General features: G+C 43.3%; 1 protein-coding gene across 1 annotated transcript; it reads left to right on the forward strand.

Moving 5' to 3' along the window:
* Nucleotides 1-1,045: 1,045 nt before the first annotated feature.
* eif2ak3 (eukaryotic translation initiation factor 2-alpha kinase 3) lies at nucleotides 1,046-14,594 on the forward strand (the record flags this gene model as incomplete). The annotated part of the gene is made up of 2 exons (XM_071525755.1): nucleotides 1,046-1,484; nucleotides 14,465-14,594. Coding segments are annotated over exons 1-2 (429 nt in total), but the record flags the coding sequence as incomplete, so codon positions are not given.
* Between the last annotated feature and the right edge of the window lie 1,156 nt (nucleotides 14,595-15,750).

Here is a 15,750-nt window from a genome sequence, read left to right on the forward strand (position 1 = left end):
TGGCTCTTTAAATGGTGGATATGATTTTGGAATGAAACTCTTCCTGGTGCATTAGTATCCCAGCAGTATGCGGGTGGTGCTCCTGTATGACCACATGGGGGCGGCAGAGAGGAGAGCAGCTGCAGCCTCGAGCAGAGCAAACTGAAGTGAGGGTTAATGGTTCACCATGATCTCACATACCATTGCATACAGTGCATAAGGTCCGAATAAAGTTATAAAGGAAACCCGGCACAGGCAACAACTGTCTGCACCGCCTGTAATACGTTTACAGGTGGCTGTCATGTCATGGAGCGAACATGAACTGAGGACTAGAAAGCATCACGGCTGACAGGCACCTCTACAGAAATCTGCTCTATTCTTAGTGTTTAATTAACGCTGTCAAAGTCATTCGATAGACATTATGTCATCGCCCGGCCTGTTTGTTTATCCGCTGTAACTCGTGATGAGGAACAGGAAACATCCTACAGTGGAGCCACGTTGAAGTTTTCATGTCGGCTGTTCGCTACTCTTGACACCCACACATGAATGACAGCTGAGATATCGAATCGCGTGCCCCGGTTTAGTCCGCCTCTGTGCAAACCAGCCAATGGCAGTGCTTCAACGCGGTGTTGTTTATCTATTGGACGAGCGACGACACATTCCCCCAATCAGATCTCCGCCACGGGAAACGCCATCGGGGATTTTTTTGCGTCACCTTTTGCTCTCGTTGTGTGGCAGCCGGCAGTGCGCCTGCGTCGTTTTGACTGACAGCGGGCTTGTCCAATGAAGTCCAGTGTTTGGGGGGTTGGCACGTGCAGAGCCCGCCTCTTTGAGTGACAAACTTCTGATGCAATCGGATTCTGCTTAGTATGCGGGTTCCTCTGATTGACAGTGTTTGGTGCAATAAGATACGTTTACATGAAATTTTAATGACTGTAAGGATTATACTGTCCAATCCTGGTGTAGAAACGGGGCGGGATTAAGCGTTACTAAGGCAAGTCTCGAGTCAAGTATAAAGGGAATAACATGGTGTCCCAGTGGCTGTTTATGTTTACCTAAAGAATAGATTTGAAGGGGCGCCCTGCAAGACAGAATAGGGCTTGCTTTATAGTTTCGCATTTTTTGCGCGTTTGTTTTTTTTTTGTTAAGATTTACAAGGCCAGTGGCATGTAAATCTCATATTTCACTAATGTGCCAGTCTTACAAATGGAAAGGGGGTTTCACTTTGGAAACGTGAGCATTTCCCTGGTGCTCCTGCTGCTGCTGAAAACGTTGATCGGGACTTCGCAAACTCAGGGCTCCGCCATCGGTAGGGAGCCGCAGCCCGCCGCCCGGGGCTCAGGTTCGACCGCGGAGGAAGATGGTGGGGGAGTCATGGAGCGGGGCTTGGAGAACGTAGGCGCCCCGGTCACCGGAGACGTTACCGTGGAGGACGACGAGAACGGGGCGACGGGGGAGACCGACGAGTCGCATGGGGAGAGCAGCAGGAGCTTCAGCCCGACAAGGTAAGTTAATTTAAAATGAGTGAAATAACGGACAGTTATCGGCTATACATCCATTATCGGACACGTCCCCGTCTGACATGTTTCTTTACTTTTACCCACAAAATTTGGACGACAACCTCCATAAACAGACAGTCCAGTCTGAAAACTGGGTTGCCAGTGTGTAACGTTACACCCAAAATCAGTTTGGTCTTTGCTAGCTTAACGTTAGCCGATAACGGACTTCAGCACTGCAAGAACAACTTGCGGACGGAGTTAACTTGTGCCCCCGGTTCCCAAGCTTGTATTAGACTCAGATCCCTATTATGTCAATAAATACTTGTGGGAGACAGGAGAAGTGATGGCAGTAAACGGCCAAACCAGTAACTGTCATTAAGCACTGTCCACGATGGGGCTTGACTGCGTGTCAGATAATGGACGTAAGCGTCCGACTCAGAAGTTAAATACGAAAAATAGAATGTCGGTTATATGCACGAGCACGAACAACAGGCGCAAGGGGTTAGAATAAGTACTTTGACATTATTAATCGGTGTTTTTTTCGCGTTATAATGACAAACTGATGGGTTTATTGTGAAATGGACTAAATCTCATATACCCCCACTGCTGGTGGCACGGCTCGGCACATGTCCGGGCAAAGCACGTTTCAACGCACCGACCAAAGTTTGTGAGGGACGAGGAGCACCAACAACAAGCTAGCTAAACAGTTGTTTGTGTGAAACTGGGGCAAGTTGTTAGCTTGGTTGTTGTGTGTGTTTGACGCAAGCTGCATTACTAATAAGTAGTTAGGTGTCGATATGCGTCCTGTTGGTCCTGTTCTGTCAGTCGGATTTTGCATTACATCAAACACTTGTCCTGCGCTTCGCTGAAGCTGTCAAGAAAAGTTGAGTCCACACAAATTGAAGAACAGTCGAAATCTACCGTGATTTAATTCATTTGATAAATAAACAACCTAATTTGTCTGTGTAACCAAAGCCAGAATCGAGTCGAATCAAGCGTTAACGTTAGCGGACTGTCTGTCAAAACACCTGAGTTGAAATAGTGGGAAATTATTCTAGATTGTTCTATTTAAAGACCCGTAGGTGGTTAGATGGATGTGATGGGCAGGGCAGTCTCCGCTTCCAAAGTTTCCACTTGTTTCGCCATGTTTGCTTTCCTGAACTTAGTTGGCACTGACTGGTAGGAGGTGAAAACCAGCTTTCCTTTCAATATTACCCTGAAATCACGTTAAATGAAGGGAGCACTCCTAATCAGCTGGCGTTGACAACAGAGATACCATCCTGTCATCACCCAGTACTTATCTCCTACTGCTAGCAGGCATGCTGTATCCCAGCTGAGAGAAGTAAAGTTGGCTTATCTGTTTATTTGAAGCGTAAGTGAATTGGGAGTCTTGGCAGTTTGCACAAGAAGTGCCAATGATAATAGTGATTCAAAGCCGGCACAGTTTGTTCCAAGAGGGTAAAGATTTCACCCAGAAATCATAGACTTCGCCCAGTGTCTGACTACACATGTTGAGACGATGCTGTGAGCTCTTATTATTTAACAAAGTGGAAGGAGGGCTGGTGGAATAGTTTTTCTATACGCTTTCCCATACAACTGACAATAAAGATAAAGCCTATTGTCCCTATGGGGGAGTTTGTCTTGGGACGCCATGCAGATGTTGCAATATCAATTTGGTGGCTGCTTTTATCCAGAACCATGAAAGCACACATTTTCACCAAGGCTGACCCCAGTGGGAATTGAACATCTAGCTACCCACTGAGCTACAGAGGACGACAAATCATACATGGCACAGTATACATATAAGGCAACCTCACGCACAAAGGCACGTTGTTCTGCTTCTCTCCTGTGTGATAAATCCCCAGGATGCTGTCAGTGAGAAGTTTGATGCTTCATACAGGCTGCAGTTAGTTTCACGGACCCTCGCCAAGCCTTAACACTGCCTCCCAAAGTGAGATGCAGCTATTGGCGCAGTGGGTAGGGCATTGATTTTGTCTTCCTTGGTAAACAGTAGGTTTGACGCCCACCTCGGATGGTTGGCGCAGTGTCTTCTTTAAGATATTTCCTTCTCACTCACTCGCACGTTTTGATACCGAGACCCGGGCTGATACTTTAGAATTTCATACACCTTATAAAAATGATTTCCTGTTTCAATTAAATACCTTTCATTGTTGAATGAAAGCACACTGACTGCACTAAATTATTCTCTGTGTAGCATTTGTACGTGCCGTCTGCTTTTCTTAAAGGAATCGGACCGCAGTCAATTGCTTCCCTCAATAAAAATGCCTGTCAACTGGAAAAAAAAAAACTTCTCATTGTAAGAATCCAACGTGGTGAAGCTTTTTGTTTTACTGTTTGTATTTGATGGTAAACATACATCATGTTTCCCACTGGTTGTCAACCTTTGTGGCCCTGAGGCTCACCTGAGACTTGCTGACAACTGTAAATGTCAACTATGAGTGAGTGTTACTTGGAATTGCGTTTAAACCAGTTTGGCACCGCAGAGAGAGCAAGTACACACAGTATTGTGTGTGTCGGACAAGGCTCAGATTGCATAAATTGAGAGGAATAAAGTGTAATCTGTTGTCTTAGATTTAAATTTTCCAGGAAGTGTGTAGATGGAGAACGAGACAGAGAAAGGAAGCAAGTGTTTTCCACTTTGAACAAAACCTCTCTGCACATCAGTATTGAGAGACGACAGATGTGACTCGGATGCTCGTGCCCAGTCTGTATCCAAGGACACAAACTTACTTATCAGAGTGAATCTGTTGGGCAAATAACTCCGGTCCCACGGCGGCCCCCGGCAAGGACCGGTCGTGATGACAAGGAGGCGAAGGCTTCCGACTGTCATCTGCAATATCGTATCAAGTGGAAATCGAAAGTAATTAGTGAAGCAGTTTGGTCCGATAGGAGCAGCCTGTTCCCCCTGCCAGGCAGCTCAGGATGCAGGAAAAACTCCTCGGCGTTCACCGCGCTGCCTGCCTGCCGGTCACACCCTGCTCTCGCTCTCTTTCCATACGTCTGTGTCTCTCTACCTCTTTTTCTCTCTCTTTTTCTATAGGTGTGTCTGTGTCTCCTTCTGTTTCTGTTTCTCCACCTCTGTTTCTCTTTTCATCTGCTTTTTCTTTTTCTGTCTCCCTGCCCTCTCTCTCTCTCTCTCTCTCTCTCTCTCTCTCTCTCTCTCTCTCTCTCTCTCGCTCTCTCTCTCTCTCTCTCTCTCTCTCTCTCTCACTTTCTCACTTTCGGTCTCTCGCTTCTCTTTCTTTTTATTTCCCCCCCTCTCTCCCTCTTTCTCTCGCAGTGTACCATGTTGAAATTCAGATATTTGCCCGTTTTTGGTTACATATTTATAATAGAGTAATATTGTTTATAGTATTAGAAGTTTTAACCTATCCCTTACTCTCTTTTGTTTTCTGCATTAGATAGTATAGAGCTATTGTCATGAACTGGAAGGAACTATAAGGATGGGTGACTCAGTTCTGTCATTTTTGCATTTGTGTGATTGTATTTAGCAAAATAGTACAAAACTTTCCGTTTTCAAAACGGTGCCACAAAGGCTGAAAGTTTACATGCGTTCACAGTAATAATTAAATGGTAACACTAATATAGAAAAGCAAATAAGATAAAGATTGAAGTGCTTGAATCAACATGAATTTAAAGGTTTATATTAGAATTAGAATTAACAAGATTACATAAGAGGAAAATACAGCAAGAATGAATGGCAAAAACGATTCATAAAAGCCTGCCTGTAAAAAAAAAAAAAAAAGTTTAAGAAGTGATTTAAAAGATGACACTGATTATACTGTTTTAGTAGCCCAGTTTTTACAGAAAGGGACTCGGCATCAGTGGTGAGAGTAAGACCTGTGATCACACCCTGTCTCTGTTTGTCACTCTGTCTGCCTGTCTCTCTGTGTCTCTCTGTTGGATGTTTCTCTCTCTTGCACTTATTCTTTCTCCATCGCTCTCTTTCTCATTCATTTATTCTTCCTCTCTCATCTTGCACTAGCTCTCTCCCTTATGCTCTTTCTCTCTCCTTCACACATACACATTGCTTTTTAATGTCGCCCCTTGAGTATATACCTACACTAGCTATGTTTCCATCCAACTGTCAAGCCAATTTTAGTTGAACTTTTGAAATGTGAATTAGATGCATTTCCATCAGGTGTGTTGAGGCAAATAAATCGTCATCCTGAACATCAGAAAACACATCCACAAGAAAAATGGGAAAAAGTCTTTCAAGAATTGATTAGTATTGGGGAAGTTGTTATTGTTCTTTGGTATCATGTTAGCCATATTTCATTCTTTTATCCAAAGACAAAAACAAAAAAAGCACTTGGTAATTTTCTAATGTTCATACAACCAAGATGGAGAGTATTATGGGAGAGACAGATGAAATGATGCCTCCTGGTGAGGCTGTGCATATATTATTTATGTATATATGTCATATTTTTTATATTGTCGACAGCAGGTATAATATTGTGTTGTATTTCACAGACATTTTAAAATGTCCAAAGGCACTTTTCCACTGTGGTGCAGTGAGATTATTTATTGGACAAATGTGTCTCCATCACTATTTATCATGTATTTCTTTAGCGAAGAAAACTTTTCCGCCTCAAGTCAAGTGAGCATACAAACTTTTTTGCAACACAAAGGACATTTTAAAAAATTTGCTCTTTCCATTCAGCTTTTCTCATTCAATAGAATTCACATGTAACACCTGAATGGAAACCCAGCTATTGGCTTCGTACAAAACAGTGAACTTTGACACTTTTTGGGAAGCTGGCCTCTACTTCCAGCACAAACTAGGTCAGCCTTTTGAAAACCGGTCGCCACTTCCTTCAGTGACCTTTCAAGGTTTCTCCTGCAGTGGTTTCAGTCTGCCAAGTCAAACAGTGACCATGTGTGCAGCAAGTCTTATGATAAGTGACACCCTGCGATAATAATAACACACCCTTGATTGTGTGAGCTAGAAAAACATCCTTAGAGGCCAGAGGTGGAGAGTTTGCTTCCAAAATGAGATATTCACCGTTTTTTACCATTGAAATCATGAACTTGATTATCATGACACAGAAATAATATGAACCAGTGAGGGTACTTAATCCGCTTGTGAAGAATAGTGGATAACTTAAGACCTTGGCTGACAACATTATAACTCTTTATACACTGGATACTTTGTATTTTAGAGAGAATGAACTTCCAGTAGGATGATATTTTCTACTAAATTAGATTTTGGAATGGAGCGCTTCAAACGCAGCCTCTTTAAACATTTCATGTGGACAGCTTGAAAACAACGACTCCGCTCAGATGTTCAGATGTCTACATTTTTAAGTTTCTGTCAGTTGCAGTTGTTTTTTTTTTTTTTTTTTTTTTTTCAGTTCCCTTCTCCGCTCCTGTATCCTGTAATCTATAAATATTCTAGATGTTGGCTTTGATCCGGCCTTCACTTTGTGAAGCGAGCTGCTGTTGTGTTGTCTGACGGCTGTCACCTCACCTCACCTGCCATCTATACGTTACAAACGCTGCTCTGGAGACCTGATGTTTACATCTATGTCAGTGTGAGTGTGTGTGTGTGTGTGTGTGCGCGTGTGCATACATGTTTGAAAGCTTCTGTGTGTGTGAATCATGTATGTGACAGTGCTGCCTGGTTTGATGCCTCTGCCAGCGAGCGCTCCGTTGGGACCTCTAGCACCTTAGGGAGCACTTGGAGGTGAGAGGACAGCAGCTTTGTTTGAACCTCCTCACCAACCCCCTCTTGTTTCAACCCCCCCTCCCCCCACACACACCCCCCCCACCACCCCTCGGGCCCGGTAGCGGCAACAGCTCTTCTGGGCCGCCGCGCTCGCCGGCTGGCTCCCACAGCCTACTGCTTAGCAACAGCCAATCAGCTGGGCCGAGCCGGGCGACTTGTCGGCCAATTGCGTCGGAGAGAAGGGCTAGTGCTCAGAATTTGAGTTGGCCGCGTGGGTCTGGCTATAGGAGGAGGAGGAGGAGGAGAGGAATTTTTTTTTTTTTGGAGGGGAGAGTTCACGTCCTTGTTTTTCTTTTTTCTTTCTTTTTTTTTTCACTACACTGCTCTCTGTAACCGGGGAGATGTTGTGGGTTTTATTAATAGAATCCGTCCCCAAAATAACAGGTCGTGACGTAGACAATAGAGTAAGGTGTGGCCCTGAACTCCCTCAGGAAAAGTTTCAAAGGAACTGTCTATCTCTATACGGCCCATGTGTGTTGCATTGGACTGTGGCTGGCAAAGTCGATCAAGTCATGATTTAAATCACCTCAAACAAGTTTATGTAATCTGTTTTAACCTATTTTAACCTCATTGTTTTTTTCTTATGTAACCCTGTTTTTATTCATGTCTGCTGCTGTTGTTAATTGTCTGTCTTATTCAGTTATTCATTGTCTTCTTCCTCTTTGTAACACTAATGTGTAAAATGATATTTAAATCATGTCTAAGTTAATTGTTTTGTGTAGACGTTGCATCAAAATTGATCCGCCGTTGCTGATGTTTGGGTGTGATGACACTTAGTCTCTCAAAGCTTTGTCTGTGACTTCGTGAATTTCTCTGCATGAAAATGTCTGAGTTGTGGGAAAAGAAGGTCAGGACTCCTTTGACAAAACGTTTATGGGTTCATTACCTTGTGTAGAGGGACAGTAGTAACCCATTCATCATGCATGTAATTACCTATTCATCATTAATGTCATAACAGTTTTCATCTTTAATGTGATTATCAAATAAGTCGATTTATTAGGTCAGTGGCTGTTTTGGTGAGTTGGTAGGACCCATCCTGCAGCACTGCAGTATGGGTGGGGCAGAGGCAAAAGGTGGGATACTATGAGGGGAGGAAGAGAGGAAGGGAAGGAGGGAGGATAGGATGAAAACAAGGAGTTAGCCGGTAGTTAGTAGGACCATGCTGCCCTGTTTTTACTGTAGGTAGCTCCTCACTGCTTAGCAACAACGAATCAGATCCTTGGATCGGAGTTGCGGCCCAGCCAATCAGCCGGCAGGAGCGTGGCGCCATAGAGTTTGGATTTTACCACGTGTGACATGCTACGGGTTGGAGAGGGTGGCGCGGTTGTGCAAGAGGAGATAGGGTGATGGCAAAGCTTTTCAACGGTGTGTTGTTTTTTTTTGTTGGTACTAGAAGTATTTTTTTTTTCAAACCACACCCTTTCCTCACTGTTGCAGTGGTCTGCTGCAACCATCCAGATGGTTGTCAGGTTGTTGTGCTGTTAGGATTTTTAAGCAGACCACACATCGCAAGTCTGTCACTTAAGTCCATTTTGGTCACGCTTCAGCCATCGTGACAAAGACAATCTTTCTTTTTTTTTTTACTTGATTATTTAACAGGGACTGTGGACAGTTATATAAACCTTGCAGTTGCATTAATGAGTGCTGAGCTTAGTCTGTAGTTCTGTCTGTTTTGTGATCGTTCATCTCTTCTGTCTCACTGACATTTTACAGGAATTAGCCTGTGTGACACACTATAGGTGGTGTTTCTGTTTTTAAATTATCATTTTTTACTCAGCACTTATTTCAGTGTTATCATAACTATTTATTTTCAGCATCAACAGGCACATGGGAGTATGCTTCTGTGTGCCTGAGAAAAAGACCAAGTCCTGGTTGCACGCAGTGTTTTGTGGAACAGAGCTAATTGCAGGCTGCCTGCAGGTCCATAAGAAGCCTTAAAATATCTTCAGTTGAATCATCTCAACTTCAGAAAAAATATATATATATAGTTATTATTCTGTTAGTCCTCCGCTTTTTATTTATTGTTTTTAACTTTACTTATGTTTATGGGGAAATTGATCTTGCAATTTATTGTATTTGGCATTAAAAAGTCTTAAATTGAAGTTGTAAACCCTTCCCCTCTAAATAGGTCATTGTCTATGCCTTATGTATGTCAGAATATCCATAAGTTCAAAGGAATCATATTTTTTTTTGCTGCTGGTGCAGCTGGTCCTGCTGGGCGCGGCCAGCTCAGCGCCGCATCCATAACTTTCTCCCCACGTGTTCCCCATGCTCTCGTATTTTCATTCTGCCTCTCGCTGGCTGCGCGGCAGGCTGAGTGGCAGCTGCGCGGCAGCAGAACTCCACACTCCAGCGAGGAACCAGGCTGCTCGCTGTTGCATGGTTACAGGCAGTCCCGCCCTGCCATTGGCCCAGAATCTGAAGAGCGGCTCGCCCGTTGGCTGAGCGAGGAGAAAAACAGCGCCGCGATTGGCTGACGGCCGGAGGCAGGCTGTCGCGATTGGTCCTGCTCGGCGGTTCCCGCTCCTTGGAGACTCGGCCTGTGTAAACATCCTGGTTGTTTCTTTCAATGGAGTGTGTTTACCAGCAGCTCCTCTTGCCAGTGTGTGCAGACTGAGGCTGAGTGTCTCCAAGGAGCTGAGAGTCTGGTGAGAGCGAGGCTAATTGGCTCCCTGCTCTGCCATACGCTTTGTGATTGAAGAAGCACTCGGCACTATTATGACACTTTGACAGCATTACAGGCGAGGACGCTAACAACCCTCACTCTGTTGGCATCTTTAGTTCTCTGTCTCTGTCTCCCTCTCCCTCTCTCTCTCTCTCTCTCTCTCTCTCTCTCCGTTCTCCATTCCAACATCTTCTTCAGCCACAGCGCTGCCTGGATCTGTCACGCTCAGCAACAGCAGCCCCACAGGCTACATGTTATCCCTTTGGTGACGAGCAGGGGAGCAGCGTCTCGGGGCGCAGACATGGAAAATAAATTGCCTCGAGTTCTAAATGAGATAGTAGAGCTCTGTTTGCTCGAGTTTGCTTTTCTTTTTTATTCTGTCTGGTATAGTACTATTTTTGTAGTTACTCCCCTCCCCTCCCTCCTCGTTTTCTCTATTGCCATCATGTTACCTAAGTTGTAGAGTTAAGTGCCCCCCCCCATCCAATCCTTTATCTGGAGTACAAAGAGTCTTTGAGGGCTTTGATCTCCCCCTCTAAATGAATCTCTCTCTCTCTCTCTCTCTCTCTCTCTCTCTCTCTCTCTCTCTCTCTCTCTCTCTCTCTCTCTCCCCCCCCCCCTCTCTCTCTCTCTCTGAAGTTGAACTCCATGCTCTCAATGACTTCTTCACTTCTACATTCACAGCATGACTTGTGGGGGGCGGGGCTAGTGGAGTGAAGACAGCCAAGCTTCCACCCTCTCAGAGAGCCTACTGCTTAGCAACAACCAATCAGCCTAATATTTTTGGCAGGGCTGCGCAGCCAATCAAGAGAGTGAAACCAGGCTTTAGCGCGCTGTATTTTTATTGGTGGCTGAGAAGAAAAACAATGTTTTTTCTTAGTACTCTATACTTTGGTGCAAGTGTTGAGGCTGATGATGCTAAGAGCAGATTCAGGGAGATAATCTTGGCTTTGATGGGGCTGAAAGACACATGGCTCATTACTGTTTAAGCGATCCAATTTGCATTTTTATGCAAACTCCCAGCTGAAGTTGAGATAAGACAACTAGTTGGTCCAGAGTGTCAACTGTAACTTCCTCTGAATGTGCCAGTGACAACAGTGAGATAATAACACAAAATGTTAGGAAAGCCTTCCTAATATTGATTTGCAATATTGATTGATTTCCTCTGAGACAATGCATGTCTCAGTTGTCTCAAGGCTTAAACATCCTCGAACATGCCCCCTCCCCTTCATGACTGAAGTGTATTCAGTGGGTGAAATCAATATGGGATTATAGCTGGTCAATAGCATTTAACCTGTTTAGTCTAATTAATGGGCAGAGCGGGTGTTCTTAATATTAAATACACTTGATTTAGTTGACAACTCTCACGGTGTGAATAAATGACGATGGTGGATGACAAGGCTATGTTTTCCTCAACATTTTTCACTCTGAGTGGGGAAAGTGAGTGAGTAACACTCTGCCTTCTCTCAATAACTGCTGTCGAGTTGCCCCAAATGCCCAGTGGCCAGCAGGGGAAGACTGCGCTTATACTGGTAACTGTATGAATATAAAGCAGTGAAAGACAGCATGCGTGTTCAGCAGACTTTCCCTGGTCAAATAAAGCTGAAAAATCTGCCTGTTGACAGTGTCTCCTCTAGACAGACACGAATCAATAGTGAGACGTGGCCTGTGCCAGAGTTTAGGACATGATTCCGTTGACGAGCAATGCGGCAGAAGCCTTAAGAATTACTGAGGGTGAAGGGTGGGGCCGGGTCTCTTCATTCACTCAAGTCTATTAGACTGTTTTTAGCCTGTAGTTGCTAGACAAAGGAGAGAGAACTTTTAACAAACGCTGTTGTGTAACCACCTAAAGGGGAATAACACGCACATCGCTACTGCTGGACAAAAACCATAAACAAGCTGAGTTTTAAGTTTTTGGTAGGGCTGCACATTTGATTGAAAAAAGAAGTGTGAAAATTCCTTTCCATTTCCAAAACGATTTCTAAATCTTTTCTCAGGGGGAAAGAAGTTACTGATGATGTTCTGTATTCTGGTGCTGTGCAGAATCCTTGGCCTATACATCAAGTTGCAGCACCTTGGAGGACATGTTTTTTTTGTTTATTTTTCAGACTGAGGAAATTAGTTTTTGCCAGCATTTTCTCATTTTTAGCATCCTCTTTTTTTTTTCCTCTGCCCACAATGCTAATAAAAGAAATATGTAGAAAATGTGTCCACTGGATTTTGCAATATCAGCATTCAGTAATGCAACCCTATTTTTGAGGATTTTTTTTGCCATTGACAACTAAGCATTTTTCACAATATCGAATAGGCTTTAGATGGGTTTCATGGGCACTAGCATCGTGAAACTTTGTCAAACCACAAACCATCTGTGTAAGCCTGTGTAAGGTTTTAGGCTTTCACTTAACAACAGTGATATGCTAAGCCGGCATCTTGGGCAGTTGAGCCAATATTTGTGAACACTTACAATTTTCTGCTAATGCTAGAGAGCCAAAACTAATCTGAGATGTCATTGAGATGTACAGCATTGAACGACTCCTTTGACTATGAATGAAAGACTGCCTTTGTGGACATATAAAATGCTTGATTGAGGTTTTACATCTAAATGAGCTTAATTTTATGGCAGTAATAACAGTTCTGAGCCAGAAAAAGTACCCATATCAAATCCCCCTGTGTGCTCTAACAGTCGCTTTTACCATCTGTTTCAGGGCTTTATCAGTATGCGATCCCCTAACCTGAGGTGGGACGACGTCTTATCTCTTGTTTTCACCCTTAACTGCTCTCCCCTCCCTCAACAGCTACAGTGTAGGTGCCCTTGAGCAAGGCACTAGTTGTAAAGGGCAGCTTGAATATGCATGAATATGTGTGAATATGTGTGACGGCATGAATGTGAAGCAAGATGTGGCTGAAAAAGAGCTAACGTACGCAGCAGAACTCACCTGCGTTTAAAAAAAGAAAAAAAGAATGTGACTTTCAACATGAATTTGAAAGCTATGATCCTCCAGGCTGCCAAAAGTTGAGTGAATACGGAGCAGACAATTGAATACTGAGCAGGTTTATGTTCTATTTTCTACTCAGAAATTGTAACTATCACAGTCGTTCTGGGCTTTAATGGTATCTAATGATATCCATTTTTATGGATCTAAGAATTGTAGCTGAGTTTGAATATCGGAAACTTATGTGTATATGTATTGTATTTTACAAGGTCAGATACAACCACAAGGACATACTGCAAGCAACTGCTTACTGTGTGTTGTGACAGTAGTTTAATTAATTGTTTTCAGTACCAGGGTATCTGCAGGTCCTCGGAAAGTTTGAAAAGGTCATAAAATAAGATATCCAAATTCAAGGCCTTTACAAAGTATTTAAATGTCTTAAATCCAGTTATGAGGTCTTATTTCTTCACCATGCACTGTCAGGTTTCATTATGCTGGATGTCGGCTCTTAAACTAATACAGAACAGGATTAGGAGTACATTATGTATCCGGCTTTACTAAACACAGTTGGACTTCATGTCCCTTACCAACCTGTTGTCCTTTTTCTCATGCTGCCATTTCAAATTTCCTGATCTATGTTCTATCAGATATAGACTGGTTTTGCCAGCTTTGTTTCTATTTCTTGGTTTCTAATTGGTTAATAGCTTAAATTCAGTTCCAGGTAGCATTAAAAAAAAGTCTTAACAATTCTTAAATTTGGCTTTCTGAAAACTGCAGATGTGATCATATACATGGGTTGCTCTGCAGAACTTCAGCAGAAGTGGGCACTGGTTGCACCGGGGATCAAACCAGCAACTGAATACTAGGCATTATCTCAAACCAACCTGCCAACCTGCTGCCTTTGTTCAGGAGCGATTTGGAAGGCTTTGGCACTGCTGGAACCGGGGATCAAACCAGCCAACCTTCGAAAGCTAGGCAGCCTCTCAAACCAACTTGCCACCCAAACTCAGTGACAGGATGGGGTCTGTCACGGCACAGGTGTGCTGCTGGCTGCAGTGGAAGGTCGCCCTGCATGCTAACAAGGGCGGACCAGGAGGGGAAGGCAACATCTGCACTACCGCCTCACATTAAAATGCTTCTTCCTCAGAGGATTGTCTGTGATGGGATTTGACCAAACTCTCCTGCTAGGGAGATGAGAAGCATTAAGGGAGAACATTAATTTTAGTTTTTTTTCCTATCACCATTAATGCCCATGAAAAGTCTATCCCACCGATGTATTTGCCATAGTCAAAAATGCATTAAAAACAGATTGCAGAGACAACGTTAATGGCGATAGGAAAAAAAAAAAATAAATCACACCGGTGTCATCCTTTAAATTCAGATGGTTTAATAACCTCATAAAGGGTTATTCCACATCCTTGTTTCTTAACTATAAAATAGGTCACAGAACTATTTTCTGGTAGATCCCCACATGACCAGAAAGTTAGTCTGTTTTAATGAGCTTGGGTGCCTGCGGCTGAAAAAGTTTAAGAACCTCTGACCTAGCCAATAGGTAAAGCTCCTGTGCCATGTTCCTTTGTGGTGTATGATGTAATCCTGGTTTGGAGAGTGTGTTTAAACTGTTGTGTTTTATCCACAGGTCCCTGGTGATCATCAGCACCCTGGATGGGCGGATCTCTGCTCTGGACCCCAACAACCAGGGCAGGAAGCAGTGGGACCTGGATGTTGGCTCAGGCAGCCTGGTGTCCTCCAGCCTCAGCAAACCTGAGGTAGACAAACACCACTAACAAACACCTTTACATTCATTTAGCTTCAGTGGCTCCACACAGCTGGACTAATTTAAATAAAGTAGAAATTCATCATCTGGACTTATTGCACAGCCCAAAAAATTGCAAAACAATTGCAGTTACGGCACACACATCCATATATCATGATATAAATATCCCAATAAGAGGCATTCTTAAGCTGCAGCACCCACAGGAACTGATCCTGGAAAGGCTCAGGAGTGAACCTGGGTCTCACAACCAAAATTAACCCCCACATCTACAAAAGATTCTACAGGAGACACTGCAAACATGCAACACATAAGACATAGGCTTACGACTACATCACATAGAGACTAGGAGGGCTGCACAATTGATGGGGAAAAATTTAATTTCCAAATCGCAAGAGGCCACTTTTTTTTTTTCTTTTTCTTTGAGAGATAAATGTTTCAGCTTCTTGAACAAGGCAGTCTGGTGCTGTAAAGAATCCCCAACCTGCACAAATAAGATCTATCAGTTTGATTCAAACTGAGAAGGTTTTTTTTTTTTTTTTTTACATAAGAAGAGATTGTGTAGAAAAAGCTTTTGATCAATATAATGCAGTCCCAGATACTAGTATCAAACTCAAAATAATACAACACACAAAAGCTAAGCTGCATACCCTGTGATACTTGTTATGCCATGGGTTTCAATCTGATTCATGGTCTTTGTCACATCTATTCCCCTCTGTCTGTCTCCAATATTTCTTACCTGTTTTCACTGTTCACTATTGAATGACTCAGGAATGCCATTCATAAAAAAACTCAACCAGCCAAATTGCACAACTTCACACATACACACATGCAAATACATCAAGTGTATAGCAGGTTGACTGCTCTTAGCCTGCAGTACCAGCCAGTTTAACAGGTTAACAGACATTCTCCTGATGATGAATATCTACTGAAAGTCTGAAAAAGTTACTTTCCAGGATCTCGACATGAGAGTGGGAGGTTGAGGTCACAGTCTGGCCTGCATCTTTGTCTCAGAACCAACATTGTCCCTCCTGGCTTTCCTTATGTAGACATTAAGCCCAACAATTGAACTCCATGCACTTTGAATAGTCAACCAAGGGTTGCTGTTGCTCGCATTCATTTCATATGCACGCACACACACACACACACAC

Source organism: Centroberyx affinis, unplaced genomic scaffold, assembly GCF_046629955.1.
Source record: "Centroberyx affinis isolate AG114_WGS23_722 - 3 ecotype Tasmania unplaced genomic scaffold, CSIRO-AGI_Caff_v1 ptg001336l_1, whole genome shotgun sequence".
Classification (NCBI taxonomy): domain Eukaryota; kingdom Metazoa; phylum Chordata; class Actinopteri; order Beryciformes; family Berycidae; genus Centroberyx; species Centroberyx affinis.